This window comes from Echinops telfairi, unplaced genomic scaffold (genome assembly GCF_000313985.2).
Source record: "Echinops telfairi isolate 266 unplaced genomic scaffold, ASM31398v2 ScPeMD7_1;HRSCAF=3_0, whole genome shotgun sequence".
In the NCBI taxonomy this organism is placed as follows: domain Eukaryota; kingdom Metazoa; phylum Chordata; class Mammalia; order Afrosoricida; family Tenrecidae; genus Echinops; species Echinops telfairi.
This window is the reverse complement of record NW_022103896.1, coordinates 39,103,327-39,129,886: the sequence shown is the minus strand read 5'-3', so window position 1 is coordinate 39,129,886 and position 26,560 is coordinate 39,103,327. Positions and strand designations below refer to the sequence as shown.

General features: G+C 50.3%; 2 protein-coding genes across 3 annotated transcripts in view; one reads left to right on the top strand and one right to left on the bottom strand.

Moving 5' to 3' along the window:
* VPS13B (vacuolar protein sorting 13 homolog B) overlaps positions 1 to 16,400 on the top strand; it is an 809,204-nt gene extending 792,804 nt beyond the window's left edge. Inside the window, exons 55-60 of the mRNA XM_004697697.2 lie at positions 1,945 to 2,121; positions 3,395 to 3,565; positions 8,884 to 9,060; positions 11,038 to 11,140; positions 11,752 to 12,001; positions 15,223 to 16,400. Coding sequence (XP_004697754.1) covers positions 1,945 to 2,121; positions 3,395 to 3,565; positions 8,884 to 9,060; positions 11,038 to 11,140; positions 11,752 to 12,001; positions 15,223 to 15,471 — 1,127 coding nt within the window. The 3' untranslated portion in view covers positions 15,472 to 16,400. The remainder of the gene's footprint in view (positions 1 to 1,944; positions 2,122 to 3,394; positions 3,566 to 8,883; positions 9,061 to 11,037; positions 11,141 to 11,751; positions 12,002 to 15,222) is intronic.
* A 677-nt stretch (positions 16,401 to 17,077) lies between these two features.
* LOC115868698 (cytochrome c oxidase subunit 6C) lies at positions 17,078 to 21,296 on the bottom strand. Of its 2 annotated transcripts, none has more exons than XM_030884934.2 (4): positions 21,243 to 21,296; positions 19,831 to 19,958; positions 17,411 to 17,539; positions 17,078 to 17,188 (listed from the first exon to the last, which is right to left on the bottom strand). In XM_030884934.2, the coding sequence occupies exons 2-3, from the start codon at positions 19,942 to 19,944 to the stop codon at positions 17,426 to 17,428; spliced, it is 228 nt and encodes a 75-aa protein (XP_030740794.1). In that variant the 5' UTR covers positions 19,945 to 19,958; positions 21,243 to 21,296; the 3' UTR covers positions 17,078 to 17,188; positions 17,411 to 17,425. The 2 variants fall into 2 exon arrangements, with proteins under 2 accessions (XP_030740794.1, XP_045143882.1); XM_045287947.1 differs by lacking the exon at positions 21,243 to 21,296 and adding an exon at positions 20,567 to 20,615.
* Between the last annotated feature and the right edge of the window lie 5,264 nt (positions 21,297 to 26,560).

The window sequence follows — 26,560 nt, the reverse complement described above, 5'->3', positions numbered from 1 at the left end:
ACGGGGATATTTATCAACAGTTCCAGAGACTGGCCCTGGCAGGCAGGTCTGCTGTGTAACTCAGAGCAGAATGGGTGCCTGAGCTCTGAGCTGAGTCCTCCTGCTGGTAACTGGGAGGTGTGGGGGCACACCCATCTGTGTTAACGAGCCGGCAGAGAAATGCCAGCTGGTGGCACCGAGTCACCATGTCCCTGCAGCCTGTGTGGTGGAAATGGCCACTCTCTGTTTTATGTTTTTAATGAGCTTGCCCAAGAACATTCTGTGTTTGGAGATTTTCTTTTTTCTTTCTTTTTTTTTGTCATCCACCTAAAAATCCTCCAAGCTGTTGTCCCGACCTCACTATGATGCTGAGACCAGAAACACAGGTCTGTGGAGCCTGTTGAAACCTCTGTCACTAAAAACCTATATTCGCTCTGAAGGTCAGCGGTGCGGGTGGGGGTGGGGGTGGGGCGGCAGCAGCAGAAGAGCCGATGGCAAGATCTATGTGGAATCTTTGGAGAAATGGTGCTTCAAGCTATTTCTAGGCCAACCTTCTCGGCCAGGCGGGGACAGTACAGAAAACCATGCCAAGTGAGAGAGGTTCTGCTCCTTTGCTACAGAGAGGCAGCCCCAAGGAGCAATCTTCCACCACCTCCCACACACACCCTGCCCTGCGTAGCCAGGGGGCAGGGCAGGGCAGGGGATGCTTGGGATCCGGTAACCTTGGGGTGGAAACCCAGCCCACTCCTCTAACTAACTCATCAGGAGATCGGATGAACAGTTGACTTCACCTCCGACTCTCAGCTCCTGTTCCAGCTGCCTGGCATATCACAGACCTGAAGCAGAGCTTGTCCCTGTTGACTGGCTCCTCTCCACTGTTGGGGAGGAAGATGATAATATGCCTTGCCGGCAACCATCTTGAGAACTGAATGAATGGCAAGCCTGTCAACCGATGGGCCTTCCCATTCACCATCTGGAAAGCATGTCTCTTGTGGCCTCATCCAGAAGCATCTCATCATTATGATCAAGAGACGAAAGGGGCTTTCAGCACTGGCGGGTGGGCCCCCTCTGTGAACAAGGCCTGGGCATCCTTCACCCACTGAGGACTGTCCCCACAGGCCACCAAGGACTGTGAGGAGGGCTGGCCTACCTGGGCCCTGTCCCCACAAAAGGCTGGTGGCCTCCAGGAAGTTCGAGTTGCCTTTCAGAATCCTTCTTTCCTTGGCCCTGGCCTGCACCTCCTGTCCTCTGGGCCTGCAGTCCCAAGTCTCCACTGCAGGGAGGAGGGAGAAGGGGCCCCTCCAGTGGGTTCCACACCACAGCACATGCCCGTGAGGCAGCAGACGCAGCAGTCTGGCCACTGAGCAGTCAGCTCCTGGTGAGCCAGATCTAGGAAAACTCCCCTTGTGCTAACCCATAATGCGCCCGTGCCCCTGTTGTTGCCACAACCAAGGTTGGGGTGCAGGGGAGACACTGGTCTGGCTCTAGTTCTGCACCAAAGGGCAGTGCTTCTGGTGGGCTTGGGAAAGATGGGAAACTACCTCCATCCTTGTCAGAGACTTGCCTCCCCTTCACAGCACCCTGCAGCAGAGGGCTGCCTTCCCCAACTCCCAACACCCAACCCTCAGGCAGGTAGGTCTCCAGAAGGACATGGCAGCAAGGGTCCACCATCCCTTGAGTGGGTGCCTGCCTGCCTCCCTCTGTTAGGACCTGGGAGGCTTGGCCAGCAAGTCATACTAAATGCACGAGGCCGCCCAAAGGATCTCTCTGATTTCTAAAGTATGAAAGCTTGCCCTGTAAGAATTGATCACAGATGAGTTGTTTCTTGGGTTCTTGCCCTAAAGATGTTTATTCCATTCTCAATCCTAGGGTGACAGGGGAAGTGGGTCCTTTTTCCACCCCCCGGGGAGTGCTGCCTTGCTGCCTGGCAGGTCTCTGGAGCCCTGTGCCTTTGGTCCCCTGCAGGCTGGGTGGTCGGATCTCTGGAAATCCTGGGCAGCCCGGCCAGTCTGGTGAGAAGCATCGGGAACGGGATCGCAGACTTCTTCCGGCTGCCCTACGAGGGGCTGACCCGGGGCCCGGGGGCCTTCGTCAGCGGCGTGTCCCGCGGGACCACATCGTTTGTGAAGCACATCTCCAAAGGTACCTCGCTCCGGCTCCTGTACTAATGCATTCGTTCTCTGCTGCTGGTGTTGTTTCTGTTTATTTACTCACTTCTTTTCAAGGCCGTGTTAAAGTTGTCAATGCATTTGGCCGGCTGGCCTGCAATGGGATGGCGGCTCGGTACCCTAGCTCACATGGCACGGCTTATGTTTTCAGCAGCCCTGCCTGCCTGCAGTGTGTGCGAGACTGCTGCAGACTTCAGTGCTACCCCTCCCACTGGCAAAACGGACTTTTATTCCATGCGAGAAATACAGAAATATTAAAGGTGTTCAGTACTTCTGCTAAACATCAGAAATCCTACCCGGTGTTGCTTCATCCTTTTTTTTTTCCCCCTCCTCTTTTCCATGTAGATACAGTTGTCATAACTTTGGTAAGGATATGGATACATTTTGACATGGAAGCCAACTCGGAGGCATAGCAGCCAACTTTCCCTTAGCACGCCACGTAAACAGTGCCATCTAGTGGCCGGATGGAGCAGCCGGCACAGAGGCTGAGGGCTCTAGGCTGCTGCAGCCAGAGAGCAGGCTGCCCAACTGGGGGTGGGTTTTCATCCGGGTGTTCTCGCTCAGGTTGGCTGCCGCTTGGGAATGAACCCTGTTCTGCTCAGCGGGAGCCAGGGCAAACAGGGCACAGGGCTTTCCCTGATAAAAGGCATCTCACGTAACCAGTGTAACCAGTGGGGCATCTCCATTCTGCGTGGCAGGTGAGAGAAGTTTCTCGCAGGCCTCGAAAGAAGGCTCGTGCTTGATGTGTGAGCGCCCACAGTGCGCAGGCTACTCGGCCAGCCCCAGAGCTTACCCAGTGAGCCAGTGTGGGTCTGGCTATGGACGTGACTTCTGAATCTTTGCAGTTCTGTTGTTCCAACAAGACAACCAGCCCTTGCTCACCAGGCTGACGCCACCGACTGCTCCTCACACGTCCTCTCCCCTCCTGCTCTCAGCACAGCTGTGGGCTTGTGCACCTGAGTGTGGTCTTCTCCGTTCAGCTGCTTGGTAAAGAAACAAAACTGGCATCTGCTGCTCCTTCTTGGAGGTAGATGTCTGGGGGACCCGTGAGCTCATTTGCTAGTTTCACGAGGTACCCACAGAAGCATCTCAGAATGCTTGCTGAGATGCCCACGACAGACTTGCTCAGGGGAAGCAGGACTTTCTTGAACCAGATGCTGAGGTAGTCTGCCCTAGGGAAATCAAGGACCTCTGTGTGGAGTCCCTCTTAAGACCAGGAGGCCAACCCATGTGCTCTGTGCCCTCAGGTACCCTCACATCCATCACCAACCTGGCCACGAGCCTGGCCCGCAACATGGACCGCCTCTCGCTGGATGAGGAGCACTACAACCGGCAGGAGGAGTGGCGGCGGCAGCTCCCCGAAAGCCTGGGCGAGGGGCTGCGACAGGGCTTGTCCCGACTGGGCATCAGCCTGCTTGGTAAGGGGCCGCTGGGGACCTGGAGTTTACACCCTTCCAACAGGCCTGGCCCAGGCTCCAAGGGGATAGGTTTCTCCCGGTGAGGTGCTGGAAACAGGCCTCGGCTTCCTTGCCAACCCTCTGCCTGCCTTTGCCCTGGGCCCGAGCAGCTCTCTGTCTCGGGGGTGGGCTTCAGGGGAGAGAACCATTCCACGAGGGCCCCCAGGAGCGCTGGGTCTGCTGGACAGACAGCACTACACAGCTGTTTGCTTTCTAGCGAGGGAGGGGCACCCCCTCTAGCCCTCTACCCCCCACCCCCGGCAGCCTCTGCTCCCCTTCCTGTCCCAGATCCCAGCGCACTCGCTTTTGTCTGAGAGTGCTGAGCAACATGCAAGTATCAGGGAAACCTCGGTAAGAAGCAGCTTGTCCTGCTGGGGGTTTGCAGGCCCGCCGCCTTCCTGGACCCAGTCTGCCCTGTGCACCGAGAGGGACAGAGCGCTGGGGCGGCTTCCTTATCGCACAAGTGTTTGAAACCAAGTTGCTCTGGGAAAATCTATAAAAAGGACTCTCCAGAGCTGAAATTTCACAGAGCTAGGTTTTCAAGGGTCTTTTTTTGTTTATTTGTTTGCAGAGGAATTTAAAACTGTGTTGCTTGGCAGCCTGCCGCCAAGCATCTGCAGGAGTGTGTGCTCGCAGAGATCAAAGCGGTGCCGAGCGGCTCGGAGCAAAGGTTAAAAAAGATGAGCTCCAAAGGACTTGCCCCCCCTCCAGCCCTCAGTTCTCCACACAGGCCGCAGCCGCAGCCCAGCCGCGCCGGGGCTCTGGGAGGAAGTAGTAAAATGTTACAAGTCCAGGTTAAGTTACTGGAAAGGGTTCCAGTAGGAACATCCAGCGTTGTGGGCACTGTCATTCGAGAATGCTTGGAAATGGGGAGCTCCTGACCCAGGGTGCATCACCCCCGGGCAGCGGTGGCCACCCTGGGGAGGAGAGTGTGTATAGGGGGTGGGCACCACCCTCAGAAACCAGCAGCCCCAGTGCCCGTGCCGAGTCCTTCCTTTGTGACCGTGGACCTGTTCTCTGGGCTTGGGCTTGGAGGTTGCTGCGTGGCTAGCCAGGCCACTATCAGGAGCAGCAGTGGCCGAATGGCAGGCAGTGTTTGGTAAACAGACTCCTTGGGGTGTCTCCTATCCCTGGTGGTTTATGAGGCTCTAGCAGTTGTGGGGATGCAATGCGTCCCTCCCCTGTGTATGCTGATCAGAGCTGCCAACACCAGGGGCCTGACCCACCATCCAGGGACTGCATCCCTAGCCCAGGACGCCTCTGAGGAGCTGGCCCACTTCCGGACTCCTCTGAGGCGTTAGGTCACAGTGGACTCAAGCTTGGTCCAAACCAGCTCCCTTCCCTCCCGGAGAGCATGATGATCTTATCCATGGCTGTGCTGGTGAGTGAGCCTAGGGTGCCCTCCCAGGAATAGCGTTTAAGGTGGCCACCTGTAGTTTAGTGCCAACTGAAATTAGAACCGTTGTCATGCGCTCGTTTGGAATCCGTCCAATTGCTTCCTCTGCAAGCCTGGGCTCCCTGAGTTTGACTTCATTGAGAGAACACTTGACCCTTGGCCAGGCCCCTCCCCATCTGCCGTGTTGTGTGGTCTCCAAGCCTGAGGCATGGCAAAGGGGCCAGGCCTCCCACAGATGATGGACAGAGTTAGGTTCTGGGGCAGGAACAACGATGAAAAATACAACTTTCCTCTGGTTCCTAAAAGCTTCCTCCCCGCTCCCACTATCATGATCCGAATTCTACCTTGCAAGTCTGGCTAGACCAGAGGATGTACACTGGTACAGATAGGAACTGGAAACACAGGGAATCCAGGGCAGATGATCCCTTCAGGACCAGTGGTGTGAGTGGCGATACTGGGAGTGTAGAGGGAGAGTGGGTTGGAAAGAGGGAACCGATTACAAGGAACTATATGTGACCTCCTCCCTAGGGGACGGACAACAGAAAAGTGGGTGAAGGGAGACGTCAGACAGGGCAAGAGACGACAAAATAATTTATAAATTATCAAGGGCTCATGAGAGATGGGGGAGCGGGGAGGGAGGGGGAAAATGAGGACCTAATGCCAGGGGCTTAAGTGGAGAGGAAATGTTTTGAGAATGATGAGGGCAATGAATGTACAAATGCGCTCTACACAATTGATGTGTGTATGGATTGTGATAAGAGTTGTATGAGCCCCTAATAAAACGATAAAAAAAACTAAAACAAAGGTAAAGTAAAAAAGAAGAAAAGGAAACACACACACACAAAAGAAAAGCATCCCCCGTGCGGCTGGGCCTGGTGGGCCTCTTGGCACTGGCCTTGCCCTCCAAGGAGGCACTTGAAACCAGTCCTGGGAGGGGACTCGCCAGTTGGCGGAGAGCATTCAGGATGAGTGTCCCGCCTCTTCTGAATGCAGTGACTTTTAGGGGGAAAATTCTGCTTCGCCTGCAGAATTGGCAGCAGCCTTGCCCACATTTACCAAATCCATTCCTCCAGCATCCACACTCCGGCCTGGAACCCGCCTGGGAGGAAGCACCCTCTGTGTCCCGGTGGTACTCCCATGCTCCCACACACCTCCTCCTGACAACCACAGCAGGGCGCACAGCAGGACGCTCGGGCCAGTGGCTCTTCTGGCCCCTTCTCCCGGCCTCCATCTGGTGTTGCCTTCCCCACACCACACCCCTTCTGTGTCTTCAAGCCACACCAACATCCGCCCTCGGAGTGACAGGAGATCCTGCTCCCACGTAGTACCTACCCCCCCCCCCACTCATGCGCACCCACGTGTGAACACACACACACCTCACCACCACCACCACCTCCCAGGCCTGTTCCCACGTGTTAGGAAATGAAGAGGTCACTGAGGCAGACCCGAGGGCTACCTTCTCAGTGTGTGCACCTTTACCGGGCAGGAAAAGAGCCTGTGGCCGGGGCCATGCACTCTGGGCCACCATTGTCTGAACAGAAGAGTGAACTATAGCGCAGTTACAGTTGCTTTGAGACCTACCCAGAAGGGCCCAAAATAAACCACAGCCTCCTGAAAAGACTTGCCAAGTCCTGGCGGTGCCGCCCCAAAGCAGGCACTTTCAGAGCCAACATGCCACCTGAGACTGGGGAAGATCGTCAGAGAAAGGTGAGGGACGGCCCTTTCTTTTCTTGCTGACTCCCCTCCTCCTAAATTAAAGGGTCCAGACCCCTTCCCCAATTCTGCTTTCCCCAGAGTCCGGTGAAAGCCCCCTGAGGCTCCTGCTCCCCTCGCACCCCCATTTCATCACATCAAAGCCAGCTCCATGTGCCGCCCACCTCGCAGGCGGGATGCCAGCAGACAAGTGTGGGGATCAATTTCCCGCTTGCAAAGGCAGAGCGCCGAGTCTGCCTGTCTGGCAGTAAATAATTGACCAGTTGTAGGAGTTCGCCGGGTTGGACTCCGTACGAGAAAGCTGTAAGTCCTGGGAGAAAGCTCCCCTCAGGTGGCGTTGAAAAGACCATGAACCGCTGCTGGGCTCTCGTGGCCTCTCTGGTGTCTGGGAGGAGGCGCACCTGACACCTGGCAAGCAGCCAGGCCTCGGTGTGTGTGACGAGGCCATGCTCCCCCTCGAGGGCCCAGTGTTGAGCTGAGGCCTTCGATCCGCAGCTCCTCAGACGCACGGCATCTCACACCGTGTCATGGTTCAGGCTCTCCGCTTCTCTCGCCACCCAAGCAATTTATCTGTCAAAGCCACTGGAACAAGAGCCCTCACCTCGGCCAGTGGCGGGAGAACAGGGACGATCAAAAGTGAGCCTTGAGGCAGGTACCTGTTTACAGTTAAGCACATACATGCTGTCCCTAGCCCTTCATGGGCAATCTGGTCAGGGCCAGGTCCCTTGTAGAGGTTAGACCTGGGACACTAGAGAAATGGGAGCTTCCAGGTGAACGAGCCCCTAGAGCGTACTTGTTGGGGAGGCCGGGGGAGGCGGTGCATCACGAGGCTCAGCGGCTGGCCAGCCACCCAGCAGCCGCTCTGCTCTGTGTGGGGGGAGATGAGCCGGTCAGCTTCAGGAAGGGTCACAGCCTTGGAAACCCTGTGGGGCAGTTTGCCTCTGTCCTGTAGGGTCACCTGGAGCCGGAATCGACGAGGGCAATGGGTGCAGGGTTAGAGGACCCTCCACTCCGTCCTTGACTAGATCGCCTCATTGACTGGACCCTCGAGCCTTGAGCACAGACTGAACCATCAGAAAGGTGGAGGGGTTTACTTGTACAGCTGCTGCCCACAAGGTCAGTAGTTCAGAACCACCAGCCGGTCTGGTCTGAGGGAGCAAAATGATGAGGCGTTCTCCTCCCATAAAGACTTCGTCTCAGAAACCCAGAGGGGCATTCGTGTGGTCGTTAGGGTTGCTCTGAATCAGTGTCAACTCGAGGGCAGTGAGTTTGGGTTGTGTTTTTGTTTTGAAGGCACCTTCAAGTTAAGTGTCTAGTTCCATAGTCCACCTCAAGGTAAGACTGAGCAGCTCTCAAGCACAGAAGGAGGGGCCTGCCACAGCTGGAAGTGACAGACGGGATTCCCAAGATTGGCAGGTTTTCCTTGCAGTTTGTAAACCAGCTAAGTGACTAGCTTAGTGGTTGAGTGTAGGCTGTAACTTAGATGCCTTAGACTCAAATCCTGGCTCTTCCATTTAACAGCCTTGGGAGGAAATCCTTGTGACCTTGAGAAATTCCTTAACCTCTCTGTGCCTGTGTCTTTATTTAGAAAAGAAGATAAAACAGTGTCTAGCTCCTAGGATTATGCGTCTTAAATGTTCTGGTGTAAAGCTTAGCGTAGTCGCTGGCACACAGTAATCGCTCCAAACCTATAAAGTACAATAGAGTAAGTCTCACACTGCCAATTGCCTTTTTAATGAGTAGGGCACAGTGAGGTGCTGACCCCTCCCACTTTGTTCCTTTGGGAGAATTCCATGAAGTGGACGAGGAGGCAGGAGCCAAGGCAGACCCTCTCCTTCTAAGGAATTGTTTGGGTCCTCCTTGTGCTGCCGGACAAGTGGAGGAACGTTGACCCTGTGGAAGAGCCTGGTATGGGAGTGAAATTCTGAACTCAACGGCACCGAAGGTGGTAGGCCAGACCCAGTCTGAACATTGTTTTGATGACCATCGTAAATGTCTAACGTAAACAGCCCTTGACATCAAGGGTCAGGTCATTGGCGAATCAATGTAAAGAACTTTCTTATGAGGGCGGGGTTTCATTTTCAATCCAAATCAAGCAGATTGTTTCAGATTGCAGTTTTCCTTTCCTGAGGATTATCCGTCCCTCGTGTGGGGGCTTTTGTTGTTTCAGGGGCAATTGCTGGCATCGTCGATCAGCCAATGCAGAACTTCCAGAAGACATCGGAGACGCAGGCTTCTGCAGGACACAAGGCCAAGGGCGTTATCTCGGGGGTGGGGAAAGGCCTCATGGGGGTGTTCACCAAGCCCATCGGGGGAGCTGCGGAGCTTGTGTCGCAGACAGGCTACGGTGAGCTGGATGGGACAGGGGAGGCGGGTTGGGGCTCCCTATGAGAAGCTGGGCTTGCCCAAGGCAGGTAGAGGGTAGGAGAATAGGACAAACAGTCGCCATCTTTTTCACCTCCTTAGGCTCCCATACACTCGGACTGCATTATGCTACTAATAAAACAGTTGTAGAACAAGGTCAATGGGTAAGTCTAGTGTACGCAAGTTACGGAACGCCTCAGAGAATCTTTGATAGACTGATGAAAAGTAATCCATGAGAGATTGCATGAAGTATGGGGACTATTCTGCAGCCGAGTAAAGATTTCTTTTTCCAGTGAGAAATTAGAAAGGAAAGGCAGGAAGACAGATGCCTTTAAATGAAGAGGCAGGGTGTGTGCACGCAAGTGCACATGTAGGCTGGCAGTTCTGGGAGTGGGGGACTTGGGGCCTGGCACAGGGTCTGCCCCTCTGCCTCCAGGAGCTGGCACGGGCTGGGCCATATGAGAGAGCACCCGCTCCCATGCTTTTGTGCATTCTTAGCAAGAGCCCATTAAAATCACATTAACAAGCACGTGGCTGTAATTGTTACCTTTTTACCTAAAGTAGGCTGTACCATTTTGGTCGTAAAAGCAGACTCTTAGCTGTCACAGCCTACAGGAGGGTCTCCGTGTCAGGCCGGGAGCACACAGCCATCCACATCTGGCCCTACTCTCCCCCCCCAAGAGATCTGACAGGCAGCCAGTCAGGGCAAACAGGGATGAATGCCCATGCAGACCACCACCCAGACAGGCTCCTTTCAGAGACCACCCAGACGTGCACACGTGTTCCTCTTCGCTTGTCCCTGCCCCTGCCAGCCTCCCTCCCATAAGTGACATTTTCACTCCCAGGGAGACTGACGAGAATCGTCCTAGCAAGTCCCAAGTGGGAAAAGCGAAATTCTCATGGATTTCACACATTCATAAAAACCGTATTTCTTCTGATATGGACTCCAGCGAGGTAAAGCCGCCCTGCCCCAGCTCTGCTGCCTGGCCTCCGCCTTGGCCAGCCCTCACCACTCTCCCTTATGTACGAGCATCTCCACATGGTGCTTCACACGGCCTCCTTGCTTTCCATCATTCTTGTAAAACTTTTATGACTGCACTGAAGGTTTTACAAACCACTAACTCTCCGTCTAATGACTGTGCCGTGTTTATAAACATTTACAAGCCCTCAGAAAGCACACGCACTGTACCATCTTTGGTTGTGGAGTGGAGGGGGTAGGGCGGGCTTGTGTGCCTGCTGTGGGTTGCCCTCATTGAGGCTGGCACCAGGGAGAGCGTGTCATAAACCAGAGCCCCCGTGAGGGCTCATAAATGTATACGGCGTCATGTTTAACAGCTGGATTAAGTCACTTAGCGTGTAAATACTGTATCTCGGCAAACGTCATGCCTTTGTGTCTGTGTATGTTGTTTCTCTATTACTGACCAGGCATAGCGTAAGAAGGGGAAAGGGAGACATTTTGGTATTAAGCAAAGAAGTTTTCAAATTCTGAATTTTTTCAAACACATTTTATAGAATATGGTATAAGATACTGTTCTAGACGCATTAGTCTCAGAAGCAAGATGCTTCCTCTAATGGCTAGTTGTTTTAGTCACAGCTAATGTAAGATTGAAAGGGGGGGAATGTAACATTTAATGCAATTAGCTATCTGTGCACTTGTTTCCAAAGATGTGCCATTTTCATCTGTAACATTTTATGGGTGGCTCTTGTGGCACATTGGTTATGAGCTGGGCTGCTAACTGCAAGGTTGGCATTTTGAAACCACCAGCCGCTCTGTGGGAGAAAGACAGGTGTCTACTCACAGGGACAGTTCTATCCTGCCCTGCAAGGGTCGTTGAGTCAGAATCAACTCGATGGCAGCGAGTTTGGTTTTATGGCTTTGTGTTTGGTTTTCTAAGCAGATGACATCACTGTAGCATGGGAATTTCCAGAAAACTAATACAACTCCCTTCTCTTACCACAGGTATTTTACACGGAGCTGGACTTTCTCAGCTTCCCAAACAGCGCTATCAGCCACGTGATCTATACGCTGACCAGGCTCCCAACAGCCATGTCAAATATGTCTGGTAACATGGTTTAGACACTTGTTCAGTTGCAGGGCCACATTGTTTCCTAAGAGGTCCTGGCTTGCTCTCCAGCCTCGCCGCCAGGGGAAGCCTGGAGGAGTGGCCATTTGTTAGCAGCTTGGGCAGCACAAGGGTATCTAGGATCAACCAGAGGCTGCTGGTCCAGTTGGGGGCTCGGGGGGGGGAGGAAGTTGGTGGGGGAGTGCTGCAGAACCCTGCCCATCCTCACTGCCAAACCCAGACCCCACCGGGAATTCTGTGGGGAACCACTGTTCTCGTCACCTTGTTGGCACCAACTCAGCCTTGTCCAACAACATAAATGCACCTAGTCCAACAGCTGTGTCCCAGTTAAGGGTGCTATTTCTAGTGGGAAGGGGCCCAACCTGAGCAGAGGGAGAACTTTGTCCTCCAAAACAGCAGGTTCATTTGGCCAGAATGTATGAGAATTGGAGAGATGGCCTTTCTAGTTAACACTTTAGTATCAGATTAATAAAGGCTCTGTGTGCGTGCGTGTGTGCGTGTGTGGATGCCCTAGGGACAAACAGGAAGCATTGAGAAGGGACGTGTGCTTTCAGAGTTGGCCTCACCCCCCACTCTCCTTTCACAAACAGGAGGATGCTCCAGTCCCTGGGCAGACCAGAAGTCCACATGGCCCTGGATGTGGTTCTGGTGAGGGGCTCCGGCCAGGAGCACGAGGGCTGCCTGCTGCTGACGTCAGAAGTGCTCTTCGTGGTGAGCATCAGTGAGGACACACAGCAACAGGCCTTCCCTGTCACAGAGATTGATTGCACACAGGACAGTGAACAGAAGAACCTGCTGGTCCTGCAGCTCAAGCAGCCGAGGGTGGCCTGTGATGTGGAGGTGCGTTTCAGAAAATGAAGTGGCTGGGGCTGAGTGAGTGAGGCTGAGCCATGGGCTGAGGGGTCCGACTGGGAACTAGGGAGGAAGGAGGGATGGTGCTGAGGGACCACCGCAAAGGGGGTTGGGAAAGTCCCACCTCCTGTGCCTCTGAGCCTCACACAGGAGCCCAGCAGTAAGTCAGGGGGGTGGCGTCAGCCTAGGGCTGGGGACCTGGCTGGTGTGATTGGCTAGGGCTGGGATACAGGGTGGGCAGGACAGCAGAGCTCTACAATGAGCAGGTTGGACAGGGGCATTCAGGATCAACCTGTGAAGCAGGTCTCCTGGTCCACACCTGCACTTAGTACAGCACGTCCCAGTTGAAATGCCGTCAGGTGGCTCTGGAAGCGAACTGCCTGCCCCAGAACTGGGGGCGCTACCTGAAACAAGACTTGGGCAGCAGGGCCAGATCTTCACAAGCTGACAAGCCAGAGGGATTCACTCCTCCCCCAGCCCCAACTCCTGAGACTTCAAGGGTCAAAATGTTGTGACCGAGCCCTGTCCTGCATTCCAGGTGGCCCAGTGCATCATTTCCTAAGACAGCATCTTGGTCCAAAGTTCAAGGATGTGCTGGTTCTTGGCCAAAGACAAGTTGCTGTCAAATAGGTGCTCAGAACTGAGCACTGAGCCTCAGCTCCACCTCTCTTGTTTGCTAACTGGGAAGCGGCCCTTAGCTCCAGCATCCCAGCTAACTCCCGAGCCACGGGACCCCAAGAGTGACAAGCTGGAGTCCTCATGGGGACTGAGTGACCCCAGCAATGACAGCAAAGTTGCATCTAGCAAGTTCTACCTGATTCCCGCTTTTATTATTTTCGCTCCCGTATGGGAGCCTGCATCTCCCTCACCACTGTTTGGGTAAAATTATCTGAGAAGATGGAAGGCAGCCAAGTACAACAATTCAGATCTCTGTTTTCTTGGATCATAATCAGTCGGGCCTTCGGCCGGGGCTTGGCTGGAGGACCACATTGCTGCTTGGAGTTGATGACTTTCTGGGAATAAACAGGTCAGAGTCCAAGCTGATTTTATTGGATCTGCCAACATCTTCTGATCCAGTTGACAATAAAGCAGCAGTGATCTGGCTACAGGATTTGGCAGGGAATGGTATTATCTTCAAGTCTTGAGTCCTTACTGAGAAAGCTCCAAGGCTCTAAGGAGTATCTGTGACCATGATTACTCCTTAGATGCTTGGGGAAATCTCCTATCTTAAACTATTCGGATGGGAGATTCATCTCGTGCTGTAAGGCTCTCATGTCTTTAATCATGAGCCATCTCTCTGACTCTTCTGTCTGAAGTTCCTGTGGAGAATGAATTCTCAAGAGCTGGAGGGAGCAAACGTCAGTTTGTCTAGGGATTACACAGGTGATAGGTGGGGTTACCACTCCCAGAAGTCGCCAAGACTGGAAGTATGACTTCAGTCAGAGCGCTATAGCTCTGGACACCATGCTTGACACAGGTCTCCGCTGTTACCAGAGATAAAGGCAGGTTGGGATCAAGGCATGGAACAAATGAAGCAGAGCCAGTGAGCCTTCGGCCTCTAGGTTGTACTTTCTGTACCTCTCCTCCTCAGTCTCAAGTCCTCCGGACGTCCCGTCCACCCCAAAGCAAGCCCAAACTACAGACAAAATGCTCATTTCTGGTCTGAGACAGGGGAGCCTCCAGGCAGTGAAGTGACCTGTGTTTTATGGGTGAGGAATGGTGCTGCACCCCCCACAGGGAAACCTATCTACCATCTTCAAGGGAAAACTAAGCAGCCTAAGATCATTACATAAATGGCTTCTCTTGTGATTGATTGCATTTGCCTAAGATGCTAGGAAACACAGCTTCTTTGAATTTTGGAAGGGATTAATTTGTAGATGACATCATTCAGTACATTCAAAAGGGCCAGATTCAGGTTTTCTGGTTTTTGTTTTTTTTTAAACCAGCATTTGCTTTTCTTGGTCCAATGCAGCCATTTTTAGGGTACTAATTGCTTAATGTGCCTGGCCCATGATTTAAATCCCTTATGAAAGGCTCAGAGTGAGTCAGGAAGGTCAGTTTATGCCTTGGCCAGGTTCCTTTCACAACATGGGTTTTCCTGCGCTGCCGTTCAGGAGCAGCTAGGCCTGTGCGTGAATTCAGAGTTCTCCCCCGGAGTCCTGACCGCCCCCACGGGAGATCCGCGTTTTCATGTTCCGGGTGGTGCACCGCTTTCATCTGTCAGCGAGTTGTGGGGGGCAGAGTACATGTCCTCTGTGCGATTCTGTGGTCACCCCCTTCACTCTCTTCCCTTCTCACTGGACTCCTGCGGGTTCTTGGGCTAGAGTGTCTGTGCCTGAGACATAGGAATTCTCTGGGGTACTGCTTCAAGAGGTCAAAAAACCTCATTAAAATGCTTATTCTTAAGAATGGTCATGCTTACTAACTCATAGGTAAAAACCACTACAAAGTCAGTGGCCATCCCTGATTCAAACAGGTCAATGGCTCGTTTTGGAAATGCCCCATCCACCCAAGGGACACAAGATAGGGGCAGGATTTGGTGGAGAGGGGGGTTTCACTGCGCTGACTGCCCTTGTCGGGTGCTCTCTCGGAAAGTCCAGCCCCAGAGCAGAGGTAATGTATCTCATTCGAGTTCTACTGATGCGGAGCCAGACTTTGATGAACCATAAATGTACTTTGCATCCTCCCTGCACATAAAACTTTCCTCTTGTTCTGCCCAGTTTTTCTGTTTTCTCTGGCTTTAAATTCTATTTATAAAAACAGAAAATGTATTTATTTTTTGATGCCCTGTCCAGAGCCACTGGTTTGAGACTTGCTCCTCTCCACATTTTTGGCTCAACTGAAGAGGTTCAGGGAAAGATGGACTGACAGAGCTTTAACTATTTACTATCATGAGACATGGTAAAGAGGACAAGCATGCTTCCATGATCCTCGGCGGGTGGAATCGTTAATAAGCAAACATTAAATTACCATCTCAGCCACGAGAACTTCTATATAACATCAAATACTCACCAGAAGCTGTCCTCTGCAGAACGTTCGTTGTACTGTTAAAAATGTCCCTGCTATCATTGCCACATAGGAGGCGAGGTGGGGGGAGGTTGTTTTAAATAACATTTTGATAAAGAAAAAGGCATACTGTGTACATGCATCAAGGCCCAAGAATACTTAAGACTTTGGCACCCAATGGAATCTTTACTTTTGTGTCCCAGGTGGACGGAGTCCGAGAGAGGCTGTCAGAACAGCAGTACGACAGACTTGTGGACTACATCACCAAGGCATCCTGTCACCTGGCTCCCAGCTCCTCGTCTTCCACAGCACCTTGCCCCGTGGTCCCTGTGGAGCCGTTCCCCTCTACTGTCAAAACCTACCACTACTCGGCCGACCCCTGTTTTGTTCAGGTCTTCATCAGTAAATTTACTATGGTGAAAAAGAAAGCCCTGAGGAAAGGCTTCCCCTGAGCCCGCTCTCTGTGTGCTCCTCAAACACAGAGTGCATTCCGTGTTAAGTGTTCACTCCACTCACATGCAGAATGGATCAGGCCTTAGAATGGAAAGCTAGAGTTCAAACCCCATTCCCACCTGTTTGGGGGCAAAGAAACCATCTAATTCTACCAGGGTGCCTGCAAAGGTTTGGCTTTGTCAGATGAAATTAAATGCTGAGACACCGCTGTTTAACTTGTGAAATCTGTTCCATAGCTGATGCTGTTCTTGTCGTGAAAGCTGGTTATCTGAACTCTGAAACCTGCTCTTTCAGAGGTTTACAGAACATTCTTATGGTTGTTCAGGTGCATTTTGGAAAAATTATTGTCTCAATCAGCAAACCAGAGTTAGTAACGACCAGTAAGGAGAGAGCCAGAGTGCTTAGGTGAGTTTCAGGTTCCGTAAAGAAGCCACGACCAGACATGCAGACATGTTAATCCTGCAGGAGCCATCAAGAACTGCAGGATTAACAAGGAGAGCCGTCCGCCACACGGTTTCTTTCCAAATCTTAAGTCACCAGACATCAGCTTAAATGTTTGATGAATATTTCTTATTCCAATAAATTGGAGTGAAGACACCCAGACTTGGGCCTATAACTTGTCACCCGCAACTGTGAGAAGCTAAGAAAATGTTAGTCCAAACACCTACGAGTCTGTAACACTCACGTGTTGCTGAGCTTGAAGTCAGTTTACAGAAAACAAGAATGTTAACAATGTTAATGGTTTCTTCATTAGTTTGCTATGTACATCACTTCAGAAAGTGATTGTTTTGTCAGTCTCAAAAGTAACATAAGTCAATCTTATATTTTTAAGAATGTAAATATTGTATCTTTTATGGTAATTTTCCAAGCTGCTTCTAAGAAGTATTAAATTGTTATTAATTTAAAATAAAGGGTATCCCCAAATTACTGACAATCGTACATACATGTTGATACCTGCCAGGGACTTTACTTTCCCTGTGCAGTTTGTTTGCTGAGACCTGGGGTAACAGAATTTCCATCATTTAAGATTGATAAAAGATTTGTTCTTTCTTAGTGATTAAACTAACTTTGATTTTTTAAGGTCCCAAGACTGCCTGCGAAGTTACCATGTTCTTGTTAGCCATTAGCAAACTCAACTCCAGTTAGATAACTTAGTTTGCCCAGATAAGATACACTGCCTTAATTTCCTGTGCACACCACTAGCTCTTCATTCACTAAAGCAATACTAAGCAGAGAATTTAAATTTTCAATTATCCACCTCATCTGCCCGGTAACAGCAAGGCTACCAATGGCAATGAAGACTAAGGAAAGGGTCCACTGGGAAAGGTGTGTCTGTCCCTCCTAACACAGGCCACTTGCTGTCAGTACTGCTCATTGGGCCCTGTGAACGAACAGCAGGATGAGATACTGACTGATTATGCACCCTCAGTTGTCGAAGCCACAGTGGCAATCCAGGAGTCAGGTTTAGTAATGCCTCAATGAAAAGGACTCCCAAAGATAATGAAGAAATTTTTAAACCACCTTCATAACCACAGTTAAAAATCCACAGCTGGTTCATGCCTGGAATTACCAGTCTTGATAGTAAAGACTTACTACTGCCCAAAGTATTTGTTAATTGTTTTATTTACCACGAGAAACTACTCCTTAGCCCACAGTCATATTTCACACTTCAAGGACATCGGCCAGTGACATTCATGGAATCAATCTGAAGAAATTCTGTGGAGAAAAGCACAATAGTTATTTTAGTTAAGGAACACTCTCTCAATACTGTCACCATTTTTGAGATCACCAGAGGTCAGACCACGAAAACATCACGGGGCTCCTTCTGAAGCGTTAGTGCCTCTAAAAGTGTGATGTTCCTAGTGTCAACCCAGCAATTAAGAGCCTCACTTGAGAAATGCCTATGAACATAAAGTAGATTCAAGTAAAATTTATTACCTTTCCATTCCACAATCACTTTGCACTTTGAAAAATCCCAGCTTTCCTCATCTCCTCAAAATCCTTCATGGAATCATAATTTCTGTAGAAATCTGCATATGCCTTCTTTCTCTGGTCACCAACTGCAAACTAAAAATAACAGAGTTCAGCAGGAGTTGTTTTCGATGGTTGGGAATTGGATGGCTAAATGTTTGTGTTCAGCTTTAGTTTGAACCCTGTACTTCATAGGACAAAGAGGTGACAGGTCCACGGCTGTAAAGAGCCATAAGCCAATGACACCCAAAAGACTAAAAGGTGGTAGGGAGGATGACCTGAGACAGGGGGAAATACTTTGTTCAATTGAAGCCACAATAGGAATTCAAAGAATTCTGAGAAACCCTCTGCCTCTGGAAGGCACAGGCCAGGACTGGTGGTTTACACACCACTGCCAAGCCCTGGCAGCAGGCACAGATCTCTTACAAACGAGGAAACGGACTCAAGTTTAAGCGACTTGACCAAAATCTACGAAGAAACATTAGATGGCAGGTGGCTTGACTAGGATTCAAATGTTTTTTTAAATCATTTTATTGGAGGCTCTTACAGCTCTTATCACCATCCACCTATCCATCCATCGTGTCAAGCACATTTGTACATATGTTGCATATGATGCACAGTGGATTTCAATGTGGTTTATAATCCAAACTCAAATCCCATAGTGCATATAAACACTAGTAAAAATTCTGAATGTGTCAACCCGTCAGTGAAGGTACAGCAAAAATACAGAACCATCTACCTAATTTAGATAATAAAGGTAGCCCTTTCCTTGTTTTACAACACAACTTCTGGAGTCCCAATGCCATCTAATGAAGGGAGGTTTGTTAGGATCCATCACTAAACAATCTGTTAACCTTTTAGTAGAAAAATCAACCACGCTCTGTTTCCACGAGTATGTCCTGCGAAGGCAAAAACCAAACTTGTACCAAAAGCCCTTCTTCCGGTCCCCTCCCGTTCCCCGATGAGAAGTGACAGAAGCAAAACGACCTGCTTTGACGTTCAGACATTTTCTATTTCAGCGCTGCATCTGGCCTGCCTCTGCCTGGCCTCACCAGGTTTCTCAACCTCGTGGATAGGGAGGACCGTACTGCCGGGTGTCTGAACTTTGGATCTGAGACTGAGCAGCACCCACAACCACATAAGCCATTTCCTTAACATGTCCTGAGTTGTGAGCTGCAGCAAACTGCAGAGCCCAAGGATATGAGGGCATAATAAGGGAGGAATGGTAGATGACAGCAAGGACAATGGAGCGGTATAGCATTTTAGAAATTTGGGACATCTCTGGACGAGTCTTTATACTAATCTTTTGAAAAGTTATATACGAGTTAAAAATTTTATAAATAGTTATTCACGAGGAGGTACCCCCCAAAACCCTGATGCTCATTTGTTTTTTTGATGTGAGGGGGAAAGTGTATTTGGAGTTTGTTCCACCAGGTCAGACTGTTAATCAAACTTTCTATTTAGATTTTCTGAAAAGATTGCGTAATAGTGTGCAACCAAAAAGGCCTGATTTGTGACAGACAGGGACTGGTTTTGCCACCACAACAATGCACCTGCTCACACAGCCATCTCTGTGCCGGTTTTGGGCAAAAATTAGCAATCCCTCTTGCCCCATGCACCTTACTCACCTGACCTCGCTCAGTACAACTTCTTTGTTTCCGAGAATGAAGAGGGACATGAAAGGACAGCCTTCTGACCATGTAGAAGAGGTGAAAAAAAACGAGGGAGGTGCTGTCAGATGAGCTTGAAATATGTTTCCAAGAATGGAATCGCAGATTTGACAAATGTATTCAGTGTCATGGCAAGTGCTTTGAAGGTGATCTGGTTGTTTTGTAAAAAAATTTAAATGCATAGCTTTGGGGGAAAAGTTGTTTTTCGGGGGTCCCTCCTCAAGTATATGAGGTTCTTTTGGGTAAGTATTGGGACTGCTAACTACAAGGCCCGTGGTTTGAAGCCACTAGACAGCCTAGGAACAAAGGTGAGGCTTGCTGGTCCCTTTGGGATGACAGACTTGGAAACCCTGTACAAGATCCCTAGGAGTCAAAATTCACTAGAGGCCAGTTGCGTTTGTTTTTGATTTTGAGGAGGTGGTGGTGTTCCTGTCAGAACCCCGTTTTAATTCCCCCACAGAATCCCACATTTTGGCTTTCATGGATTTTAGGGGTGACCTATCCATTAGCCATACGCGTCAACTGAACCTGGAGTCTTGAAGAACCAATGTCTCCTAAAAGTTGCCTTTAAGTCAAACAATGGTCTAGTTAAACTAGTGAGAAAAAGGAAAAAAAACACTTTTACCGTAGACATCGGGCTCAAGGACTCCTCAACCCTGATTCGTAAATCATGTATTGAAAATCAACAAGCACCAAGCACAGAACAAGCGTGCGTACCTTATAGTAGGCTCCAGCCCCAATAGACAGAATGAATGCTCCAACCATGTGAATCCGCAGACGCCTTGCCAGAAGGCCTCGCATCTGAGGTTTTGCCAAAGCACCGGAAGACATGGCGGCTCTTCTCCCTGCCAGGTAAAATAGCAATAAAAGAAAATCCTGAGTAAAATAAAGAACTTACATTTTAGTACCTGGAGAGCCCCAGACAGTGGACATGGGATGTTTTCTGGCTTAGCTCCATCTTTTACTCTCTCATGTTAAAAGACCGACAAACTGGAGCCCAACGTAAAGGATCAACATCTACAAATACAAATCCCTCCCAACCACCAAAGAGAAAGGACGCTTCTAAGGTAGTGTTTCTAAGTACAAATGTTTATTATTAACTCCAACTCATTCAATCTTCAAGACAGCTGTTCACTCTTGTGACCACAGGGGTACATGCCAGTTGACCACCCCCCAGCATTATCCTGGTCCCTAGCATCATTCTTGAGCCTAATATTGCAGCCATTAGTAAGTCAATCCACCTAGTAAGGAAGTCTTGAGTTCCAGTCTCCTCAACCACCGTTCTCAGGAGCGCTCTGAATACACATTTGCCCAGACAGATCTGTTCGTTTTTTCTGGCAGTTCACAGTGTAATTACTATTCTTCACCAACATCCTAATTCAAAAGGCATCGATTCTCCTCCGGTGTCCGGCTGCCACCATTAAAAGAACACCGTGGCCTGTGTTAGGCACACCTAAGTCCTCCAAGTGACAGCTGTGCTTTCTCATGCTTGCTCAAAGGGGTCTTCTGCAGACGTCCCACTGGTTTCCGGACGGGTGCTTGCGGGTCCCGAAACGCTGACGCCTTCATCTCTCCTCCGTCGCCCGAGGGCGAGTTGGGCTTTCTTCAAGTCCGCGGTCTCGGACCTTCACTCCCCGCCGAGGGCTTCAAGGACGCGGCTACGGTAAACGTCACCGTCTTCCGGACGAGTGCCGTCCTCGTGGCCTACGCAACGTTCCCAAGGTCACTCGAAAGGCTGCAGCGCGGACGGGAGTCCAGGCGACGAGGCGCCGCCGCCCGGCCTCGAACCCGGCCCCGCCCCCCGTCGCCCCCCGCGGCGGGCGGGGCCCCCGCACCTGCCCACCCGCCTCACTCCCCGCCGACGCGGGCACTGCGGAAGGGCTCGGGAAGAGGCGCTCGCCCGCTTTTCGGGGGTCAACCCTGGGCTTAGGTGGCCAAGTGACCCGGCCAAGGTCACTGAGACTCGAAAAGACAAGCTGGGACGCGGCGCGGGGGCGGGGGCGGTCCGAAGGTCCTCGACGCGGGAATGCGGGATCACGCCTCAGTCCCGGGACGCGCAGAGGGATGTCGGGGGGAGGCGGCAGTTGGTGGGAGCAGAACGCGAGGAAACGCCAGACACCACAACTCACCTCTCCACAGACTTCCTTCCCGACCCAAGCAGAAATGGACGGCGCGCGAGCAACGCGCAGGCGCAAGGTAGGTTGGGGGGGGGGGTGAGATCGGTACGGTGGCTGACGAGGCTCCAAAGCCTTCGAGCGCGCTCACCGGTTTCCCAGCGTTGTTGGTCTGACTTGGCCCCTCTGAGTTGGAAAGAAAAGTTTGAATTCCTTAAACCTAATGCTGCTGAGATGATTCCAACTCATAGCCATCTATAATAGAGCCTCGCACGGCCTCACAATGTCTCCGCGGCTATAAATCCCCACAGACGCAGAGCAGCGAGGGAATCCAAAGCCAGCCTTTGCGGTAGCTGGAGAGTGCTTTAACCACTGCACCACCAGGGCTCCTTCCATTACCATCACGGAAATTCCTGGAAACTAGATGACAGTTCTGCTGAAGCACGGCGACGCTGTCTGTCTCAGAAGCCCGAGGGGGCCGTTCTAAGCTGCCCTGCAGGGTGGCTGAGTGAGATTCGCTCATGGCCGTGAATTTTTCATGCGACAAGTCATTCCACGCTGGCCTACAGGGTTGCTATGAGTCAGAAGCTATTCGTAGACAAGGGGTTTGGCTTTGGTTTAATTTATTCCCACTTCCTCTCCACCCAACAGAACCCTTGTGGTATAAGGAGGTTGGGCTGCTAGCCACAAGATCAGCAGTTCAAACCCAGCAGCTGCTCCGAGGGACAAAGGCGAGACTGTGTTCCTCACATAAAGATGGACAGTTTGGGAAACCCACAGGGGCAGTTCTCCTCGGCCCTGCAGGGTCACTCTAAGTCAAATGTCACTGGAGACAGTGGCTTTGGCTTAGTTCTCTCCATTTCTGTCGCCTCCCCTACCCTCCCATCCCCATCGTTGACCCAAAGACCAAAAACCCAGAAACACTAAGCCCACTGGCATCACGTCAACAGAGTAGAATTGCTCCACAAACCGTAAATCTTTGCAGAAGCAGACTGGCACTTCTTTCTTTAGCTGAGTTCAGACCACGGACCCTAACCCATGGCGTCCCAGGACGACTGTGTGCTAGGAATACTTCAGGGGAGAGACGGACAGTGAACGGAGAGCTGAACCCCAGGAACACAACCCAAACCAAACTCACTGCCAGCGAGTGGACGCCGACCCGGTGACCCACCGGTCAGGGCAGAACTGCCCCGTGAGTGGTGGAGACTGTAACTCTTTATGGGAGTAGCCTCCTCTCACCTGGTGGAGCAGCTGGTGGTTTTGAACTGCTGACCTAGCAGTGAGCAATCAGTCTGAAAGACAGCATTGGTTAGGAGAACTTGGCAAAAGACCCTCTCCGGATACAGAACCTGGAATGTTGAGGGCTGTTTCAGATCCATGGACGGTTTAGAAAGCGCAGGGCTCATCCCGGGAACCCAGTGTGTTAGCATGTACATTCTAAATGCTTGGCTGTGGCTTCCGGTGACAGCTTCACTCCATGTGCAATCGTGACCTAAATCCAGTCTCCACTTGAGTGCTGACAACGGGCACAAGTCAAACAGCCCTGTCCTGAAGCAGGGGCAGTCTTGGCCTCAAAGGAAATTGGGGTGCCAAGGCTTCAGGGTCAGGGAGTCATAACCCAACCAAGAGGGTAGGAGAGCACCAGAACCAATCCTGTAAACTTTTCAAATCTGCAATAATGGATGCATCCCAATCCTGGTTCCCCAGTGCCGCCCCTCCCTCACCATCACACACACTCTGTAGTCCCATGGATTGGTCTGCTGCCAATCAAGATGGTGCGATTCCCTTTGTTTTCCCACGGTCTAGAATAAGCCACGTGACCAGGAATCTTTCAGAGACCACTCAGGCCTCAGCCAATCAATTGTCTCCTGCATCAAGATGATCTGTCTCTGCCCTGTTCTCAGCAGAATAAAAAGTCTCTGTGACATATATTTAAATTCGGCACCTTTTGTCCCCACCCCCAGAACACCACAGCGAATTACAGAAGGTGACCCACTAATCGAATTTGAATGCTCCTGGTGAATGAAGGCTGAATGGGACAGTGGTGCAGTGTGACTGCTAACCCAAAGGTCTGGGGTTCAAACCCTCCCAGCAGGCCCTCAGAGGAAAGACGTGATGACATGCTCCCTGAAAGATTTCAGCCTAGAAAACCCTCCAGGGCAGTTCTACTTTGCCCTGTGGAGTTGCTACCAGTCAGAATCAGCAGTATAGCAATTAGAGACACAAGATAGCATGTGCCAGTTCGTTTCTAGGGCCTCTAGCTCCACTACATTCTAACTGGTAGATGACTTAATCTCCCTAAGTCTACTTTCTCTGCTTAAAAAAACAAAACAAAGATATAGTACTCGTGTAATTGGGTTGTCTGCACATTGAACGTGAAAGGGTGTACAGGAGGGCTTTGCAACATTCACTGACAAAGTCTGTCGTTTAATTCCATTTTCCCTTGGACTTTTTGGAAGCCCGTTTCTATGTGGCTGTGGCTAACGGTCATCAAGGGGGCTCTCACTCCTACTGTGGAAGGAGACGTTGCCTGGGCCTCCGCCACTGAATGCTGGTACCTGGTCTGCTCTTGGGGATGCTTGCTGTGAATCCTTTGGTGTGGCCTGAGGTCTTCGAGCTCAGAAGGCTCATCTTCCAGCACTGTATCAGATAATATTGCAGCACTAGATCACACACACATGTTCCCACATCCCAGCTGTTATTGTTTGCTGTAGGGTTTCCATGGGCTAATTTTCAGAAGCAAATTGTTACCCTTTCTGCCCAGTCTTAGTCTGGAAAGCCTACTGAATCCTGCCTACCCTGGGTGACCCTATTGATCATTGACATACCAGTGGCATGGCTTCCAGCATCCTAGCAACATGCACGTTGTCCTAGTACAACGAAGTGACAGACTGGTGATGGGGGCTGGTGAAATGATGCTATCATTTCTTCTCAGGGGCTTTGTTCTTGACTGGGCACATGCACAAGGCAGCATCTGGAAATGGTCTGCTGCACTCAGCACAGTTGGAGGTGATGTGGAAGCTTGCTGGTTCTGCATCCCAGAGAGGCATTCGCTCCCTCCCTCCCTGTCACTGGTGCTGTCTGGCACCATGAGGCTGGAAGAGAGAACTGCTTGTGGTGCTAAGCCTGACAACTGCAGCACTGTCCCATGTCCAAAGAGAGTTGTCAGCAATTGATGCCAAACGAGGCAGCCAGGAGAAGTCCAGCATTTTTCTCAAACATAACCACTGAAAGTTACCTAAACCAAAACCCCTGCATTGGATGGCATCCTTTCCGATTCAGAAGGGAACTTCTTCCTAGGGTTTGCAAGACTTTGAGATCATTACAGAAGCAGCTTGCCTCATCTTTCGCCCGTGAAACCTTTCTTAACCTTTTGCTTAGCAGCTGAGGATATAAGACACGGAGCCACCAAAACTACTTAGAAGTTCCAGATAAATTCTTAAGCCAACTGGACCATGAAGGAGGACCTGCATTTCACATCATAGATGCTCGATAGAGACAGTAACGGATCTAATGGTTTGTTGGGGGATATGGCAGGAGAGGTTGGGAGGAAGCGGGAAGCTAAGAAGGAGCACAAGAAAGAAGAAAATGACGAAAATGACTTCAATTGATTGTGGTGATGATTGTACAACTCTTCTTGATGCGATCAAATCTTGGCTTGTGTGATATGTGGATTATGTGCCAATGAAACTGTTTTTAACCATAAAATAAAATCTTAAATGTTAAAGTGGTACTGTCCAATAAAAATATCATGCTATACATTCAGGTAGATTTCTCCAAATTCTCTAGTAGCCACACTTATTTTAAAGTAAAAAGAAAAAGTGAGGTAATTTTCATATTAAGCCCAATGTAGTCCAAACTATTTCAACATGTAAGCATTAAAAAACATCACTAGTAAATGTTTTATATTTTGTTTGTCATACCAAGCCTTAACTGAAAGATACCTCGCGATCTAAGCTCAGTTCTAGGCCTAAAACAAGCTTCAAGTCTGAACATAATACAGGTGCAGAATGCTGGCCCTTTAGGGTTAGGGCACCACAGGGCCTGGCCTGGACATCCAGGAGTTCAGCACCAATCTCAGTTATCTAGTGCTGCTTTAACAGAATTACCACAAGGGGATGGCTTCAGCAAACAAAAATTTATTTTCTCACAGTTTTAATAGACCATTGTATAGTTCCATTTTTCCGTGAACTTTTTGAAGCATCTTTGTATGTATATATGCATATAGTTATATGTGTGTGTATATAAAATATGCATATATACATATATAAACACACATAATGTATGTGTGCATTATGCAAATATATCTCTAACATTTAAAATTGTGGTTGGGTGAAAATTTAGAGACCTAATTCGCTTTCCATTCAACAATTTATGAACATTTTGTTTCGAAACGAGCTGCAGACCCCTCCCCATTACCCCCTTTCTTCCTGCTTCCTCCCTGGGATCCCCATTTCCTTTCGCCCCTTCCAGCCAGCTGAGGTTTGTTTTGATGTACATGTTGTCCTTTTGGCCACTTCTGGTTGATGGTTCTGAGAAGCACGCTCCTCACAAGTGTCACTGGTCTTTTTTTTTTTTTCATCCTGTCTGTTGTTTGGCTGCAAGGTGGTACCGAGTAGGTTCAATTCTAGGCTTGAAAGTATTTTGCAAAATCTTTTCACATCTGTGCTCTCATTTCATCCTCTCAACAATCTCATGAAATGAACAAGAAGTCTTGCTGTTCAAAGAAAAGTTCTAGGGGCCTACCACTAGACTCTTTTTTTTTTTAACACTACTAGACTCTTATAATCCCTAGCACACACCACACACAGACACACACATATGTATGGCACATGGCTTTAAAAAGGGGCTGCCATCCTCAATGTCTGAAGTTCAAAACCACCAGCCACTCACATGGGCGTGGTCTTTCTACTCCCATAAAAAGTTACAGTCTTGGAAACCCACAGAGGCAGTTCTACCCCATCCTATAGGGTCACCAAGAGTCGGCATTGACATGATGGCAGTGAATTTAGAGTCTTTTGGAGCCCTTGCAGTCATGCCCCCAAATCAGGAGATCATTTCTAACCTTCTGCTTCTCTTTAGCTGGATAGTTCTGAAGTCCCCTTCCGAAGCCCCCCTTAGAACTCCTGTGCATTATCCACTCAGACAAACAGTGGTGAGGTCTGTGCAAAAAGGAAGGACCCGATCTTGCCGCTCCTCCAGGCATAGCAGAGGCAGCAGTAATGAAAACCAATTCGCAGGTCACCGCCGCCAGGTTGACACCCAGCCCAAAGGCTGCACACGGAGATGCCTGATGAACGACTTTATGAAATGAACTTGTTAAATGAAAGAGT

What these genes read in the sequence shown, in the direction of transcription:
- LOC115868698 (XM_045287947.1), bottom strand. Translation starts at nt 20,600, where the DNA reads ATGAGAAAGCACAGCTGTCACTTGGAGGACTTAG. An exon ending in CTGTCACTTGGAGGACTTAG is followed by an intron (nt 19,959 to 20,566) that starts GTGTGCCTAACA and finishes TTTACCTGGCAG; the next exon opens with GGAGAAGAGCCGCCATGTCT. An exon ending in GGGCTGGAGCCTACTATAAG is followed by an intron (nt 17,540 to 19,830) that starts GTACGCACGCTT and finishes TGTTATTTTTAG; the next exon opens with TTTGCAGTTGGTGACCAGAG.